Source organism: Eleginops maclovinus, chromosome 18, assembly GCF_036324505.1.
Source record: "Eleginops maclovinus isolate JMC-PN-2008 ecotype Puerto Natales chromosome 18, JC_Emac_rtc_rv5, whole genome shotgun sequence".
Taxonomy (NCBI): domain Eukaryota; kingdom Metazoa; phylum Chordata; class Actinopteri; order Perciformes; family Eleginopidae; genus Eleginops; species Eleginops maclovinus.
This window is the reverse complement of record NC_086366.1, coordinates 3,893,825-3,913,426: the sequence shown is the minus strand read 5'-3', so window position 1 is coordinate 3,913,426 and position 19,602 is coordinate 3,893,825. Positions and strand designations below refer to the sequence as shown.

Below are 19,602 nucleotides of genomic sequence, written 5' to 3'. Positions count from 1 at the left end.
GTCAATCTGGCCACAAACCCCTCTTTCCTCCCTTTATCCCGAGGTAAGATACTTACTTTTCAGATAAAGCATATTATGATAAATCGGCTGAACTCTGTGCGTGTGTGTGTGTGTGTGAGACTGTCACACACACACACACACACACACACACACACACACACACACACACACACACTCACATATACACTATAAGCACACAGTGTGCACACACAGACAAAAATACAGTGTGTGTGTGTATTGAACAACATGATGTCAGAGGTACTTAACAGCTGGAAAAGTGTTTATATAATGTGTGTGTGTGTGTGTGTGTGTGTGTGTGTGTGTGTGTGTGTGTGTGTGTGTGTGTGTGTGTGTGTGTGTGTGTGTGTGTGTGTGTGTGTGTGTGTGTGTGTGTGTGTGTGTGTGTGTGTGTGTGTGTGTGTACATGTACATTTTGGGTGTTTTGGGATGGCATTAATCATAACGGAGAGAAATGAGCTTTTCGTCACCAGGGTGTGTGTCTGCATCATACACACAAACAATTATACATTAGAGAGGTCAGTTTGCCAGGGAGGAAGCTGGGAAAATGTCTTAATGTTGTGAAACTATAATTGGGAATAAAAAAAAGCCAGGCCTTTATTTTCTGTGTATAAAAAGGACCCAGAAGGCTTCATCAAAAGTCTGACTTTATTCCAATTTTAATTTAAAAACCAATTCTGTTTTTGATCTGTTGGCTTTGGTTTTACGGCTGATTTATTCCTAAAACACGCTGATGAGAAATCAGAATGCACTGACAGCCGTGATTGAGTTTTTCCCTTTTCATTTTAATGATTGCTCTGAGTTTTATTGTCCTATTGAAAGACACGCGACACACGCTTGCTAATCAAAAACGGGCCGAGAGAAACGGAGCATATGGGCAAATGTTCTCCAACAAAGTGGGATGGATGTTGAGGTCAACCAGGGGATAAAAAAAAGAGTTTGGAGAAAATGAAAACTAAATGAAAATACAATGGTTGTGTTTGCCTCTGGGACGTGTATGCGTGCTTGTTTTAAAATGGGATGTTTGTGAAATGCTGTGTCTGTGTGTGTGTGTCCATGTGTGTGTGTCTGTGTGTGTGTGTGGGAGTTTAGATTAGATGCAGTAAGCCTCTTATGTGCTGGTTGTCCTTAATTTGGGTCTGCTCTGGGTCCTAGTGCGTCCAAACCAGCAGCAACAGCAGAACAAATGTTGCTCAAACAAACCAAATCACCGTGACATGCAAAAACAAAATGCATGCCTTTCAGTTTTATATATAGAATATATGAAGTTGCATTCAAAAAAACACAAAGTTAATTAATGACTCAAATAAATTGTCATTAATACAACTCATTTCTGTCCCATGATAAAACCATAAAGGTGGAGTGCATGGCTGGTAGCTTTTTGATAATATAAAGCAAAGAAAATACAAACTAACGAGCCAATCAGTGTAACCTCAGTATAGAAATGTGGGCCTATCAATTCAATCTATTATTAATCACTTTCATCGTTAGGAATTGGTTAATTGACTGAAAAGTAACATTCATATCCAATTGCCAAATGACTTAATAAATGCTCCTTTTCCACAAACTATTATTTTTTACATTAGCTTTTATTTAACAAAAGCTAAACAGACAGCTGCTGAAGATCATTTCCAAGCACAAAAGGCCATGAATCATAACTAGATAAATTAGGAAAAGGTTAGCTTATAATTGAATCGTTAATGTTTTAGTGTTTCCACTGTCTGGCCTTGGTAAAATGCATGCAAGAGTGTGTGAAATATAAGAGGCTAAAGGTTAAAGGCCTCTTATTCAAACTTAAGGAAGTGTGTGTTCCCACGCACTTTAAGACAACGAATTAGGCCGATTACTTCATTAAATGCTCCTTTTTCCACCCATTTAACGATGCTTTACGTTATTTTTAAAGCAGACTTTTATTTAGGAAGGCTAAAGGGGTGGTTGCTGAAGATTACTTATAAGACAAACATGTATCATTGCTAAACATGTAAACATATGAGCCTTTAATTGATCTGTTAATATGTTTTATGTTAGTTTTTTCACTGTCTTGTCTTGGCCTTTACATAAAAAGTAGCACAAAGCTTTAAGTGTGTGTGAAAATGCACCTGTTGGAATATGACGAAAGAGGCTGCTGCTGAAATGTGAGAGAGAATCCATGAATAAAAACAAAAAGATTTGCCTAGAAATGATTTGTATTTGAAATATAGCGTTTTTAAAGTCTTAATAATCAATATAAATCTCAAGAGTCTGCGGGAGGCAGGTGCGTGAAGTGTGCGCGTTCACAGCACTCCTACGTGCAGGGTCGCGCGCTCTGAGGCATATATCTGAGGTCTCTCGCGCTGTTTTTTTTCCTCCTGTTTCTCTCAGATGGAGGTCTCGAGACATTCTTGACTCGGACACAGTAAGCAACACGAGGTAATAACAACAAACAAATCAAGACACAAACAAACGAAGTGCGTACCTAAAGTGAGGCGTCCTCCTCGGTATCCACACGTCGACACACTTTTACACGCCCCACACAACTCCACACAAACATTCACACACACACTCACCTGTGCAGGTACAGACACTTTATAGGAGGTTTGGAAAGCTTCACACACGCCGGTAAAGAGTCTCTGTCGCTGTGTGTGTCTTTATATCTCCGCTTTGGCTTTACACAGCTAGATAAACCCCTTATACAGTTTGGGCAGTAGCTACATGGGTCTGTGTGTGTGTATGTGTGTGTGTGTGTGTGTGTGTGTGTGTGTGTGTGTGTGTGTGTGTGTGTGTGTGTGTGTGTGTGTGTGTGTGTGTGTGCGTGCGTCTGTGTGTGCGTCTGTGTGTGTGTGTGTGTGTGTGTGTGTGTGTGGATTTTAAACTATAAGAAATCCGATTCAATTAACCAGCGCAGAGAATCGGCTTTGGACACTGCATGTGAAATTGTCTCCCGGCAGAGGATGGCACAGGACACACACTATCACAGAGAGAGAGAGAGAGAGAGAGAGAGAGAGAGAGAGAGAGTGTGTGTCTGTGTGTGTGTGAGAATACACACGGCTCCTGCGAGTAGAGTGTGTGGAAATTAATAAAACGATGAAACAATATTTATTATCCTCACAGCTGACGTTCGGACCAGGATTTAATGCTGGAAATATCACGAATATATATAGTTGTTGGACTAAGATTAAAAAACATATTTAGTTATGTTTAGGTTTAATCCTGAAACTAACTGCAGTACAAAAATACAGCTATAAAACATATATTTTAGAGGATTCAAATGTACCTTAAAGACGATTTAACTTCTTTCCCCCGTAATAATTATTATTATTTCAAATATCTATAATGTTCAATTCTTAATTGACATTAATAATATGTACGTAGGTCTATGAAACAATTATAAAAAATCACAAATGAAAAGGCAGAGCATTTATTATTATTATTATTATTATTATTATTATTATTATTATTATTATTGACTGTATAGTGGGTGAATGAATGTGCCTGAGGGAGCATGTTGGGGATCAGAAGGGGATTTAATGGCAGAACAACGCGCTCTTTGTGCTGCCTTTAATCCGGCCTGTACCCCCTTCTCCGCCTCACTGTGGCTCTACCTCTGACTCCACACTCTGGAAAGGGTCGCCTAATTATTTTTAAGGGGCCAATTTCGGAAAAAGGTTCATAACAATAAAAACCTGGAAAAGCCTCAATAAGACTAAAAGGGTTTTCTATACACTCAGTTATTGCTTTTAAAAGAGATTGATAACAATACATCCTGAAACAAACATAGTTCGCTAGACTGTAGGTTACTAAACACTCACCGTACTTCCTTTTCCTTTTTTATGAGCTTTTACGTTGTCAAAATAAGGTTTAAATAAGTATGTAACAACAGGTGTCAGTGTGGCTGCAATTATCTTGAGAAACTCACGCGTAAAACTTCATATTCAGCATTATAGGCCCAGCGTGAACACTTAACAGGTTGTGTGTGTGTGTGTGTGTGTGTGTGTGTGTGTGTGTGTGTGTGTGTGTGTGTGTGTGTGTGTGTGTGTGTGTGTGTGTCTGTCTTGATGAGTGCTCCCGATAGAGTAAGAGAGAGAGAGAGAGAGAGAGGGAGGGAGAGAGAGAGGGAGAGGGAGGGCTCTGTGTGTCTACTTGGGTAAGAAGTTACTTCTAATTAGCCAGCCTCCTCTTGCTCGCCTCAGTTGTCCACCGTGCAGATCCAGAAGATCGTCTCCTCCAGGCACCAGGCTCTCCTTTACACCACCTTCCAGCACCCATCAGCCTGCAGAAGGCCAAACTGTTGCGGGACTGCTGCTTTGGGCACCTGTTACCTGGTGGCATCGGTGCGCACTGCCATTACGCACGACTTGGATGGAGAAACTGCACCATTGCGAGGTTGTCGTTTATTGAGCTGTCATTTTTTTTCGAAGAATCTTAATTGATAGCTTTGTTGTGGATTTTTTAAGGTATCGTTGAGCTTCTCATCGTGAGAGAGGAAGCTTAATTTGTAAACACAGTGTCTATATTTTGTGATTTACGCACCAGATCCAGCGCGTTTACACCTTACAGCACAGGTGTATAAGTCAAAGGCGGCATAGCACAAGGCCAGCAAAGAGGGAAAACAACTAATTGGAAACAACCCAAGGAAAAAAAAAAAAACAGAGAGGGAGGGAGTGACAGAAAAAAACGAGAGAGGGAGAAAGAGAGAGAGAGAGACACCCCCCTAGAGACTAGCTCGGAGACCCGGCCCCCGGCCTGAGAGAAGGAGAGAGAGTGAGGTAGTGAGGGAGTGTTTTAAAGCCAGCCGGAGGCATGATGTCCTACATTAAGCAACCCCATTACGCCGTGAACGGGTTAACGCTGTCCGGCCCGGGCATGGATCTGCTCCACTCCGCCGTTGGATACCCTAGTAAGTACCTTTAAATTGTTTGCTTTTTTTTTAAATACTTCAAATACTTCGTTAAATTGAAGTTTATATATTTTTAAAGTACATTTTCTAATACAGAAACTGAAAAAAGTCACTAAAAATGTTAACATCTTGTGCGTAAAAATAACAAATTCTCTTTCATTTCCTTTTATTTTTTATTTATTATAAGAAGGTTCTGATTATGAATACATGTCTCTGATTCTTCATCCATCGGAACATGTGTTTACTTGACCTATAAATGCAGCGGATTACAGAGTCAAAAGACAATAAAAAAAAACGTGTGTGAAAGGAAACGCAGCTTGTTCTCACACAGACTTAACTTTAAACCAGTCTCCAAGCTGTTGCTCTTATCATGCACTAACCTATTTACTTAAGGATGAGCATTGTATTTTATTTGGTGCCATATTGTAGTTTCTATGAATGAACACTTCTTATATTGTTTGGATGGATCAGCATCTGTCACCTCCGAGAAGAAGAAGAGACTTTGGATAATATGACGCCGAGGTTTGGCACCGATGGCAGAAGGCGTGTGATAAAGCTTGGCCTTCTTCTAGCAGATTAGATTTTAAAATATTCAAAATATGTTCTGTTTTCGAGTCACTTTCGTTTCTTTACTTTGCATATTTCGATTCAAACTGTCTCGGCTAAGAAGCTAACACCATACAAGCTTTTATATTCGTTCACTAACCTCATAAAAATCTTAAATCATCGAAAAATGATTTCACTCAAGTAGCAGTTTCTTTAAATACGACACGAAATGCCTAAAGTTATAATCCCATAAAAAACACAACGATTTTATTAAGACGTGTTTTGTTAAATAATGACATTTGAAGCAGTTTATAAAATATGAAACCGGAGATTTATTTCTACAAATGAAAGAGAAATAACTCAAATAATTTACTTGATTATTGTTCTTTTCTTCTCTTAAATAACAAAAGCCTTATGCTTGTATTTTATGTATTATAATAGCAATACAATGACGTTTTATTTCCTATCCATCCGCCTATTGATAAAAAAAAACGCCTGAACCAAAACGATATTGCATTATTTAAAACTCCAAAATGAAAAACAACCCATTAATAATAATAATAATGTCGATGTTTGTTGGTTTTTTCCTAGACACTCCGCGTAAACAGCGCCGAGAGCGCACCACCTTCACGCGCGCACAGCTCGACATCCTCGAGGCTCTGTTCGCCAAAACGCGCTACCCGGACATCTTCATGCGCGAGGAGGTGGCCCTCAAGATCAACCTGCCGGAGTCCCGAGTCCAGGTAACACATTACTAACAGTATTATTTAAAGACAGACAGTAAACGTACTCAAGCACTGCACTTATTTACAATTTTGAGGTACAAGAGTGTAAATATGTGATGCTTCTTTATACTTCAGCTACAAAACATTTTCATGTATTTTACAGCTTTAGTTATTTTACAGATGCAGATAAAAGCTAAAACAAAACATATTCAACTTACAGATGAACATTTACGTTTCAAAACGGTTCAAACATCCGGCAGTATACTTGACCTTATCTCCATCTGTAATGAACACATTAATGCATCAGTAATCATAATACAGTATATGTATGATTCTACTTTTACTTTTGGAACATTATTTTGATTCCAATACTATTTTACTTTTACCTAAGTAAGATTTTGAATGCAGTACTTATACCTGAGTATTATTAAGATGTAGTACTTCTACTTTTGGTTAAATAAAAGACCTTCTTCAACCTTGTTCAGAATAGCATTTCATTTATGTGATGTGTCCTATTTTGATAAATATCTTCTATAATGACTTGATACACTTTGAATAAGAGGTTATTTTCTCCCAACAGCAGCTCCTTTAGTTTATCTTTCATCACATTGACTGATTTTATATTTCATATTTCATAATCAACCTCCTCTCTCCTGCCACCCTCCAGGTTTGGTTCAAGAACCGTCGTGCAAAGTGCCGCCAGCAGCAGCAGCAGAGCACCGGTCAGTCCAAACCGCGGCCCCCCAAGAAGAAGGCGTCCCCGGCCCGCGACGCCAACTCTGAGGCCAGTGCCAACGCCACCAATGGGCCCTACAGCCCTCAACCGCCTCCCCCGGGCACCTCCATCACCCCCAGCTCCAGCGCTGCCAGTGCCACGGTGTCTATCTGGAGCCCGGCCTCCATCTCCCCGCTGCCTGACCCCCTGTCCGTGTCCAGCACCCCCTGCATGCAGCGCACCGCCACCTACCCCATGACCTACACCCAGGCGCCGGCCTACAGCCAGGGCTACGGGGGCTCCTCCTCTTACTTCACCGGCCTGGACTGCAGCTCCTACCTGTCCCCCATGCACCCGCAGCTGTCGGGCACCGGAGGAGCCCTGAGCCCCATCACAGCCTCCTCCATGGGGGGTCCTCTCAGCCAGTCCCCGGCCTCGCTCTCCTCCCAGGGCTACACGGCCGCCTCGCTGGGCTTCGGAGCCGTCGACTGTCTAGACTACAAGGACCAAGCTGCCTGGAAGCTCAATTTCAATGCCACTGACTGTCTGGACTACAAAGACCAGAACTCCTGGAAGTTCCAGGTCTTGTAAAATGTGAAAAACAAGAAGTGGGTCAATGGGGAGGGACGGGGGTTAGAGGAAGTGTGGTTTAGGAGATGGAAGAGATCTTTGGACAACAGAAATCAATGAATCAGCTGAAATAAAGTCTTCATTTTGTGTGGAAGTAAACTGATCTGCTGAGGCTCGGCTTGGTGATTGTAACAGAGAGATCACAGTGTAGGTTAAGCGACATAGAAATCAGCCTCAAAATCAATGAGCGGCTGGGGTAAAAGGAGAACAAACTTCCAATTTATTGTACAATAAAATCAAATTAGTGACAACAGATTTCATTGTCCAGCTCTGTGGTGTTGTTGTGATTAAAATCCAGTTTGTTACTGATGAGAGTTTAAAGTGAAATGCATGAGCAAAGGTGGAAAGGTTGATTAACAGACAGCGAGCTGAGTGAGTGACGTACAGGTTTACTTTGCATAGACAGCCTTGAAGTGGACGTGTTAAATCATAAGAACTGACCCACGCTCATGTTTATTTCTTCCTTCTAGACTTTGTCTTGTATTTTCTGTGATGTATTTCTTTTATAAAGCTGCTTTTCATGAGCAAACTGGCTCAAAAGCTCATCTATTGAGTAAGGAGTCTCTGACAGGGTGGCCACTAATTAAAAAACATATAAAAAAAAATTAGCGGACTGAAGCTGATGATTCCCAGTAGCCTGTGTGTGATACTGACCCTCTGCAGCCTGTGTGTGATAAAAGCGGAGGGGGTAGAGTTGCTCACCGAAGCGACTGCAGTACAAACCTGTTGCCTTTGAGCAAATCATTAGCAGAATGGCTCGTGCATTGTTAGTTTAATAGGATCACTTCCACACAATTTGTGCAACAATGGTGGCATTGTGGCAGTCGAGTACCCCCCCCCCCCCCCCCCCCCCCCCCCCCCAACCCTACTCCATCTCACAGTGCTTGCATGAGGTTAGCGGATTGTTGAAGCAGTTTTTGAAGTGACTTTGAGGTGAAAACTGCTGCAGGGAGGTGTGTGATGGAGAGGAGGCTGCACCAGAGAAAGGGAAGGGTCTGGGCCGCCATGCAGCCCCCCCTTTGCACAGAGAGTTTGGTGCCCCTCTCAACTCCAACCTGTAAAGATGTGATGGCTACCACTTTATGTGTTTGATGTCTCGTTTGATTTTTTTTTCTTTTTGTATTAGACTTAAACAATATTATGTTTCTTTAAAAAAAAAAAAAAAGTGAATTCGTTGAAGTAAAAACTGTGGTAATTTGTTTTGAAGTTCAGTATTAATATAATGTCCTCAGCTGACATGGACGTTGCTAATATACTTTTGTTTCTTTTGTAAATATTAAAACTTGAAATGCAATCATGTCTGGTGTCAGCGATGAGTTGTGACGCAACCCAACAATCTCTCTCTTAATCTCTAGAAAAACTGCCAACTTTTCTCTGTTTATATTTTTCTTGTTTCTTCTTCTTCTCTTTTTTTTCAAACTCAGGGGTTTATCCAATAAAAGTAGCAGTAGTAGGATACAATGCTGTTAATGCTTCTTAATCACTTACTACTTTTAAGTTTTGCATCGCTATAATCTTCTCTGCTTATTTTTCTGACATGAATTATTTTGTATATTTCATCCGTCTCCTGTGTTCGACCGGTCTCACCATTACCATGCTAGATAGCTATGATGTTTCTGAGACATTAAACAACTTCATTAAAACACTCTGGGGTCCTTGTGTTCTTAGTCTTAGGTCCCGGTTCCTTCAAAAATGCAACGTACTTAAAGAGGCCCTGTTATGCTTTTTGTGCATTTTCCCTTTCCTGTAGTGTGTTATATAGTTTTTGGTGCATGTAAATGGTCTGCAAAGGCTAAAATCCCTGTGTTCACCCTTACCCACACACTCCCCCCCCCTGAAATGCCTTAATTGGACTCCCTTGTTCACTTCTGTACTATAGTGACATCACTATGTGACACTTGAGCTTGTATTGGCTAGCGCTCCTATACACTGGGCGTGATAGGTGGTTGAGCAATCACAACAGAGCCTGCCATTAACCAATCAGAGCAGAGACTGGGCTCTGGTTTCAGACAGAGGGTGAATAGAGGTGCTGCAGCACAGGCAGTATGAGAGAAATAAAGAGCTTTTTGAACATTAAAGCATGGAGACTCAGAAAACAAATAAGAACCTGGAAATTAGCAGATAAGGTCCACTTTAAGAAGTATTTACAAATAACATACAAAGAAGGACAAACATGTGAAAAATGACCCTTGAAAATAAAATATGTGTATCAGAATTTAACTGAACGGGGAAAAAAAGTGGTGGCATCGAACAGAAATGTACAAAAATCTAAAGAGGAATGTGCAAAGTTAAAATGTAGTGAAGTAAAAATAATTTAAATGGAATTATTGCATGAAAAGAAAATATTTAGGGAATGTACAAGTACCTCAAATATGCAAATAAGTTACTTTACTTGAGTAAATGTACTCAGTTACATTACACCACTGAGCCATCATTTTTGGGCTACACTAGAAAAGGTAGCAAAGATCGGGACTCAGTTTCTGGGAGCGTTTCAACTAATCCATACAGGAGGTTGAGTGGGTATAAGGCAGAAATGAGAGGCAGCAGGGCAGGGAGGACAGCAAACAGATTAGAACAAACAATAATACGGAGTCCCAAACTGAAGTACCAGAAAGTGCAGATTATTTTGGATTGCTGAATGTTTCTGTGTGTTCCTGCAGCCGGTAGGCCACAGGGTCAGCACCGCAGGGGTCGGCAGGAGGGCACTGGATGAAAGGTTTCAGGGAGGTTCACTCATGGTGCAGTGGAAATCAGGATATAATCAACTAAAGGTAAACATCGCAAAGACATCTGAGAGACAAAATGTTATTTATAAAACCCAATATGACAAATGACACTTGTCACCCTGTCCTTAGACTGTTGCTTAGATATCCCGTGAACAGAATAAACAACACAGTTTAATTACTACATAGACAATCCAGATGACAAACATGTTAAGGAAACAGGATTCATGATCAAGATGTAACCTTTAATAGTGGCAATCGGCCAGATCGGAGACAAAAAACTCCAGAAATGATCAAGTGTGTTAAGCCGGCTAGGTAAAACCATTTCTCTATGGGGATAGCAGTGCAGTCCAGCCTTTACGTTGCCCACTGCCATTGATCCTTTTTGACTCGCACCCCATCAGATAATTAGTATGAGGCGGCGTAGGCAAGCACGGGAGGTAACCAGACAAACCAAACTTACCTAGCTGTTTAATCCAAAAAAAATTTCACCATACCTCAAAAGAGCAAATGTGTAATACTGGAAGGCTGCTTTGTTTATGAAGAAAGCTTCAACCCAACACGGAAAGGCCCTAATGAGAGTCTTTAGCCAACTAGGTCTTACGATCTGCACCTGCGTGAAGCACCCTCTGTAGAGTATTTTCACACCACCCTCGGTCACCACTCAGAAGGTTTCTTAATATAGCTTCTTTGATCACGAATATGTCTGATAAAAAGTTGCAAATGGCACTTGTTTTGTGAGCTAAGGGTTACTCATTTCCAATCTGAACAGAGGGATCTTCCCCAACTGAAATGTGCAGGAAACCGCACGGAAAACGATGTTTCCAGCACGGAAAACACATTTGAGCCTGATGAAACTGCATCAGGGCCCTTCAGTTGGGGAAGATCCCTCTGGTTGACTGTTCAGATTGGAAAAGAATAACCCTTATCTCACAAAACAAGTGGTATTTGCAACTTTTTATCAGAAATATTCGTGATCAAAGAAGCTTTATTAAGAAACCGAGGGAGGTGTGAAAATAGTCTGCAGAGGGTGCTTCAAGTTGGTGCAGATAGATAGATAGATAGATAGATAGATAGATAGATAGATAGATAGATAGATAGATAGATAGATAGATAGATAGATAGATAGATAGATAGATAGATAGATAGATAGATAGATAGATAGATAGATAGATAGATAGATAGATAGATAGATAGATAGATAGATAGATAGATTAGATAGATAGATAGATAGATAGATAGATAGATAGATAGATAGATAGATAGATAGATAGATAGATAGATAGATAGATAGATAGATAGATAGATAGATGGAGTGTGCTCTGTGCTCCTGTAATCCCCCAGCAGCAGCATATGGACTCAGAAGCACAGAGACACAGACTCAGATGCACTCAGGACTTAGAAATATGATTCATTTCTTTCCTCGCTCTAATCCCCAACAAACAAGCTGGTGGCCAGCCTGCTCCGGAGGCACACAGTAATCATGCCACAGGCTGCTGACCAGCCACCCCCCCCCCCCCCGCCCCCCAGCCCCTCCATCCATTCATTCATCCCTGCCTCCCTTCTTCTTCCTCCCTCCCTCCCTCCTTCCCGCAGTCCATTTTCCTGTTAATCGATTCCTAATCCCAACGCCGCCAAGCATACACGCGCCAAACACACGCCAAAACACACAATTATGACAGACACACACACGCACTTTCATACACACACAATCATCATCACACCAGCCTGCAGGCACAAAAATACTACTTCACAGACAATGGGACGCAGAGTTCACAAATTCATTATTTTTTGGGTTTCAAGATGAGAAAGGAATCCATGATGACACCAGGTCGAACTGAGGTCGTTTCAGTGAGGAATATATATATATTATAGTTATATAAAGTCTGGTTCTGTTCTCTGTAATTGGGGGTAAATTACCAAACTTCCTAAGATTATTTCTCAAGCTGTTTCTAGGCATTCATGTGTAACACAGAGTAGGTTCACAGGACTATTGGTAGCTTTAAAAGACAGACATCGTTTCAAACGTTTTCTTTTTTAAATATTTAATAAAAGATGGTTTTGTCCACTAATCACGGCCTTTAATCCAGGGCTGTCTCCAAAAGTCCTTGTTCCTCAATAAGCCTGCACTCTTTTAAACGGCCAGCAGGGGGCGAATCCACGGGTTGCAAAAGGTATAGAAGTCTATGAGAAACTTACTCCACTTCTTACTAGATTTGTCATCTTAGTTAGCATTTCTTTAAATTATTTTAAGGTCTTAAATGCTAGTTTCAAGTCTCCTTAAAAACAGCATGATGTTCATTTTTGTAAACTATGCTTCCATTTAGAAAACAATAGATAATAAAGCAGTGTTTAATGTAGCTGTGAGGCCACCTCGAGTTGGCCATCACCATCTTTTTTTTTAAACCAGGCGGGTAACAGAGTGCTAAACGACGCTAAACAAGATATACTATTCAACGGAACAGTAACAAATAACGTGAGCTGAACTGTGAAACTGTTTGTTTATTTTACAACAAATGGTACCATAATTTACAGAATGAACACACCCTGTATTTTCTATATTTATAAAGACTTGAAACGGTGTAATTGGGGTCAACAACTTACTGAGGATTTAAATCAAGGGAAATGTAACATCATTTTTTCATAGACTTCCATTCAATGGGACTTCTATCATTTAACTTCAATGAAAAGTTCATCCAGAGTGGAAAACTGCATTATTTATTTCTGTGGATCTCACTAACCTGCTCTTAAATGCATATATTACATTTGTTTATCCTGTCGTTTCAAAATAGAATATTTCTACATTTAATTGAATACAGAATTGGTTGTTTTACAAAAAGTACTCATTTAAAGTCAATCATTAGAATCAGCTGTAATTAAATATGTGCCAATTTTGAAAAATGTACCAAAAAAATCTTAATTAGTCTATGGCTATTTTTATAAATCATCAAAACAATATGTAATAATTTGCACAAGTCTACATTTCTAAATCTTTAAATAAGACTTTGGTGTTGCAGTAATGCTGCTAACTCACACAGTACTGCAGTGTAAGTAGGTGTGAGTGATCTGCAGATAGTAGTGGTAACAGGATCAGTATTACAGTATGAATGGATCAACCGGCCACTGTCAACCTCAGCATACACTTCTGCTGGAGGCTTTACCACAGATTACAACTTAACACCTAGTTAATATCACTAATAGTAAAAGTCAGAGTTTAGAGCCACAGATTAATGATATGTTGGACTAAAACTCGGGATTATGGGGCGCACCAATGTTATCAGAGACACACGGGGACCATTTTTAAGTTTTGTTGAGCTTGTGACAAGGCTGAGTTTACCAGAACCACTTTGAGGGGATACATGCTGAGGTCTCAATAAGTTATACTTATTACTTGTTTCGAAATGGTACCAAACTTTCTTTTGTAAAGCCATTTCTTCTGTTGCTTCCTCAGAAATTGCATGCCCTTTTTCTTGATGCATGTAACCCATCTCTCCTTCCAGCAGGCTCACTTCATGCCACCTTCCCTTCCTTGGTGCCACCTCTCCCAGTGTGCCCCCTTTTCATCTTCCACTCCACCTCTAGTTGCAGTTTGTTATTCTTGCTGATCTAATTTAGAGAATGTCCCAAATCCTCTTAGTGTCCTGCTCCCTCAGCGCAACACTAAGTGAATTAGACAGGATTATAGTCTCCCTCTTCCTCCTCCTTCTCGTCCTCCTCCTCTTCCTCCTCCTCCTCCTCCTCCTCTTCTTCGTCATCTCCGTGTTCTCTCCTCATTATGCCACTTGCCCTATCCCTTCTCCACTTGCATTTCCATCTTTCTCTGGACATTTTCTCCTTTCATCAGCAGGATTAAAACCCTCTTCCTCTCCAGATGACAAATTGGTTCCAATGTTCCCCCCCTGGTGACAGATGCTCTCGCAGGGCCCGGGGCATCATGGGACATAAAGTATCATTAATTAAACTTTGACCTCTTGCAAATAAAAATAGAAAAATAAAACTCTGACATAACACAGATGAAGTCTACCAAACATCAGCATGTACAGCTCGTACACGGAGATGAAATTAAAAGTGAAAGGGAACCAGTTAGGACATTATTCTTCCCTAGTTCTGTGACCCGGAAGAACCCCAGGTCCAGTCAGGCCATCCTGTTCCTGTTTCATGCCAACGAAATATAGCCTAATCTGTAGTCTGGCTCTCACGGTTCACCCTGTTCTCCCCCGTGCAAGTACAGGTTTAAATGTGTGTCCCCATTGTTAACTAAGACCGAAACACTGTGAGGTCATTTGATTGTGACGGATTACTTTTTCTTTGTTAAGGCGTTCCTGTTACCATACAGGATCGTCTCTTTACTTTATGTAAGGATAGCATTGCTCTCGACAAAAAGCTATTTCATTTTTCTATTGCATTTTGCCATATTGCAGAAAATAAGCTCTGCAGAAAACAAACTTTCATGATCTTTACACGTTTAGGTAAGCAAGACACCACTTTTGCGTTGGTTTTTTGGAACACAATGCAAGTGGTATAGAGGTAAAAAGCTAATATTAGGCTATAAACTAATTAAACCACGCTCGCATGACTCCACGTCACAACCTGTAAGCTTAAGGTGGCATTGTGTTCACAGTGATGGATGATGCTTTAATGTGAGGGGTGTTTACCGACATATTATACGTGTTTAAAATGAAATCCCTGCTCATTAAGAAGAACAGGTTACTACCAGTGGACATATGCACTTAACAATGAGAGGTCACAAGTAGACTTAACGTCATTTTAGAAATTTGGGAAGAAGAAGAAGAATTTTGGAGGATGAAACCCTCTTTATTATTGTCATACATGTACAGTGCACAGTATAGTACACACACAAAATGTAACCTCTGCATTTAACCGAGCTAATAGGAGCAGTTATTAGGTCAGTTAAAGCAGTGATTCTTAAACTAGGGGTCGCGACCCCAAACGGGGTCGGCAAAAACTTCCGTGGGGTCGCAAAATTATTTGTTACTTCAGTCGGAAATTAGCTGTTATAACACCTGGTGAAACAACGAAAAATAAAATGTCAATACAATGAAAATCTGCCTTTTTCTCATTCCTACACGCTGTTAAGAGGGAGAGAGAGAGAGAAAAAAAAAAGTTGCCCAGCTTTAAATGGCGTTTCGAATCGTTTATTGGTCCTATGATAGAAACAATGTAACAATCTGCGCCCACTGTTCAAACTCAATTTCTTCCCGGTTTTTTTACAATACGTCATAGTTAACTCGCCACGTTACTAGCCACGTTTGTGATACTAGCCACTTTTTTAGCCACTAGCCTAGTTATAACTTTCATCAAAAATGGACAGGTGGCTGCTAAAAAACAATGATTTGAGCTCAGAAGTGCCATCTACCTCCAGTTGTGCACCTACTCCTCCGCGATCCTCAGATGGGACAAGTTTGGCCGGTGGTGAGAATAAAAAAGACCCACCAACGAGGCGTCGCCGATACCTGAAAGAATTTCTTAAATATGGATTCACGTGCCAGGTAAAACATGAGCTCGACCACCCACAGTGTGTTATTTGCGGCGATGTTCTGGCACATGAAAGTTTAAAGCCCACAAAAATGAGACGACATCTCGAAAGCCGACATCCAGATGATGCTCAGAAACCCATGACATTTTTTTTACGAAAAGAAGCTGCGCTGCATGGGCAAAAGACCGTTGTGCATAGCCAAGCTACTGTGCCCACCAAAGCCTTGGCAGCGTCATACAAAGTGGCCCACCTTGTAGCCAAAGCACAAAAGCCACACACAATTGCTGAAAGCCTCATCCTTCCTGCAGCAATTGCGATGACCACAGCAATGCATGGTGAAAAGATCGCAAGTGTGCTTAAACAGATTCCCCTCTCCAATGATACCATGTCCAAACGCATTAACGACATCGCTAATGATATGAAATGCCAGCTCATCGAGAGAGTGAAAAACAGCCGGTTTTCTTTGCAGTTAGACGAGTCTACTGACTTGACTAATGTAGCCCATTTAATGGTTTTCATTCGCTACAGTCATGACGGGAAACTGCATGAGGACATGCTGTGCTGCTCTCCGATGGAAGGAAGATGTACTGGTGGAGACATTTTTAACTGTCTTAATGGTTGGATGGAGGAGACAGGCCTGGATTGGGATAAATGCATAAGCATATGCACTGACGGTGCCGGGGCTATGATGGGAAAACACAAAGGGCTGAAAGCCAAGGTCCTTAGCGTTGCACCACATGTCAAGTTCACACACTGCATTATCCATAGGGAGGCCCTGGCATCCAAGACACTTGAACCCGAGCTTAACAATGTTCTTCAAACAGCAATCCAAATAGTGAATTCGATCAAATCGCGCCCTTTAAATTCACGACTCTTCGCCCTTCTCTGCCAGGAAATGGGGTCTGCACATGAATCCCTTCTTTTTCATTCAGAGGTAAGGTGGCTTTCACGGGGCAAAGTTCTTACACGCCTGTTCGAGTTGCGAAGCGAGGTGCGCACCTTCCTCTCAGACGTGCATTCCCCTCTTGCAGACCATCTCACTGACTCGAGATGGTTATCACGTCTTGCATACCTGGCGTGCATATTTGACAAATTAAATAGTCTCAACCTGTCACTACAAGGCCCCAGCACAAACATCCTGACCCTCTCAGACAAAGTGAATGCTTTCACAAAAAAATTGCAGCGTTGGGCAGCCCGTGCAGAGAGTGGGGACTTTGAAATGTTCTCGGAGCTGCACGACTTTTTGGAGAGTGACATGAATGCCAATTCATTGAAAGAGTCAATAACCTGTCATCTTCGTAGTCTCCTCGACAAATTCAATAAGTATTTCCTCACGGAGAATGTAGAGCCTTTTGACTGGGTACGACAACCATTCACCAACTGCTCCTCAAACAACCTGCCATCTGAGCTCGAGGATGCGCTGATTGAGCTGTCCAGCGACCGCACATTGCAGGCGTCGTTTGCCTCAAAAACTCTAGATGAATTCTGGCTGTCAGTTGTGCAGGAATACCCCGGGTTGTCCAAGGCTGCCATGGACATCCTCACGCCGTTTGGATCAACCTATCTGTGCGAAAAGACATTTTCGTCCCTGGCCTACATAAAGAACAAATACAGATGTCGTCTCAACAGCATGGAGGAGAATCTTCGTGTTGCTGTGAGCAGCATCGATCCCCGAATTGACCTGCTATGCTCGCGGAAGCAGGCCCATCCTTCTCATTGACATGGCGTCCGTATAAGAGGAAGTGAGATCGTTCCAATCATACACACTCTCTGTTGACTCTTGACTCCCGTTTGATTTGGACATTTGTTTCATTGCTTTGTTTGTTCCAGTTCTTGTTTGCGTTAATAAATTGTTGCCGCCCAGGCCTTTTCTTACACATTGCCTATTTGTTTTTGCTTGATTGACAGTCGTTACCATGGGTTTGCAATGCATAACGTTGTCCTGGCAACGCGATTTACAGCCCGCCCCCAAACAACCAAACTGCAGATGGCATTGCTGTTTCTTTCAAAATGTATGACTATCACTCAAATCATTGGAGACGCAAACTCGTAAATTAATTCACACAAAATCGTTCCTTTTCCATAAAATAATCGTCATACATTGTTAATTTGTTTGGATTGGAACAAAAAATCGGTTGCTACGGAAACGTGACGTCACACTTACACACTTTTGGGAAAGTGGGGTCACCAAACCTCTCCAGTTTTTTTTGTGGGGTCGTCAGACAAAAAGTTTAAGAACCACTGAGTTAAAGCACTGATTTACAATTTTGGTGAACCAAAATTCAATTAACTCACCATACAGTGTTAGTCAAGCATTGTTTTCCTACGATACCTTTAAATTCCTACCTGGAATAAATGAAAAATCATGAATTAGATTTTCGAGCCCAACATTGAAAAGAAATTACAATTTCTCACAATCTAGTGTGTAATTACATTTGGATTCTTAATTGAAGTTAACAACTATTTTGGTATGTTTCGAAGAAGCATTTGACCGTTGAAACTGACTACTCTTAAAGTAAAGTATAGCATAAGAAAGTAAATCCGTCCATACATTGTTTTCTAAAGCTTGCTGACATCGTTAGCCTTTCAAGTTTGAAGCCAAATCTACACTTTAATGTTAGTTTCTAGAACAAATGGACGCAGACTTTTCTATTTTAGTCACTCTGCCAAAACATTTAAACATCAGCACTACATGTGGAGGGTAAGAATATTTCAAGTTCATAAAAATCAAATTAAATTATAATACTTATTCTTCAGTGCTAAAAATAGACTTATGCAATCAGATGTAACAGTACTTCTTCAAACTGAGAGGTACTTTCTACATTAACACTCTAAAGAAAATCAGACTGGGAGTTCCTGCTGAGCTGTTGAGCTTTGCCCTCTTTCCTCCACACTTACGACCTGCTGTTTTCTTAATCTGACTCCCTGCATGTTGAATACATCTTTCACATTGTGCAAAAATATTATTCACAAACATTGTATTCTTTCAGAGCTCCACTTTGTCCAACATTAGGGCCATTAGTTATGCCATTTGCATTTTTCAAATCCCCCTTTTAGTGTAAACCCCTGCATATCTTCATCCCCCCTTTATCTGCCTTCCTGTGCTCCTCTTCCTTTGTCCCAATATCTGACTATCTCCCATCTCTCTTCCCTTCTTTCTCTTTCTCATCTGCAGGCCATCTGAACTCCCCCCCCCCCCCCCTATGTAACTCCCCTCCTGCATCTCCTCCCTCACTTTCAGTAATTCCAGCGTTGCCTCTCTCGCTTGCGACGCTCGCCCTAATCCAGCTCTGACCTCAATCCCGTGATGTAACGGATCATGTGATGTAGGGGAGGAAGAGAGAGAAATAAAAAAAGGAGAGAGAGGGGACGTAAAGTGGGGAAACATGGTCTAATCCCCGCTGCTGGAGCTGCAGACCAATCACAAACTGATGGGTAGGGGGTCAGGGGGTGCCTCCATTAAGTTACAAAATATTAGTCAGACACACTGGTACACACACACATACCAGCACACACATAGGAGCACACACACACACACACACACACACACACGCCCCTTCTGGAAACAACAAGTCAACATGTTTGTTTCATCTCTGTGACTCAGTTTACATGCCAATATGTCAGCGCACTGCCAACAACAACACACCAAGCAGTCTGTTTACGACTGACAGGCAGCCTCACACACATAAATATTTACTGTGTGAGATATAATGAAATCATATAAGTGTTTTATACCTAGTGGTAGAAAAACACAGTTTGCTGCGTCCTAAACCACAGGCTCAAAGCTGAAGCCTTCAAATGATACTCTATAGACTTACATAAAAGCACCGTTGAAACACCAGCTGATCATCTAAATGTCTAGTTTTCTAGTA

General features: G+C 41.2%; 1 protein-coding gene across 1 annotated transcript; it reads left to right on the top strand.

Moving 5' to 3' along the window:
• The first annotated feature begins 4,173 nt into the window (after positions 1-4,173).
• LOC134879814 (homeobox protein otx5-A-like) lies at positions 4,174-9,156 on the top strand. Its single transcript, XM_063906334.1, has 3 exons — positions 4,174-4,894; positions 6,032-6,183; positions 6,833-9,156. Exons 1-3 carry the CDS (start codon positions 4,798-4,800, stop codon positions 7,469-7,471), a joined length of 888 nt encoding a protein of 295 aa, XP_063762404.1. The 5' UTR covers positions 4,174-4,797; the 3' UTR covers positions 7,472-9,156.
• Positions 9,157-19,602: the final 10,446 nt, after the last annotated feature.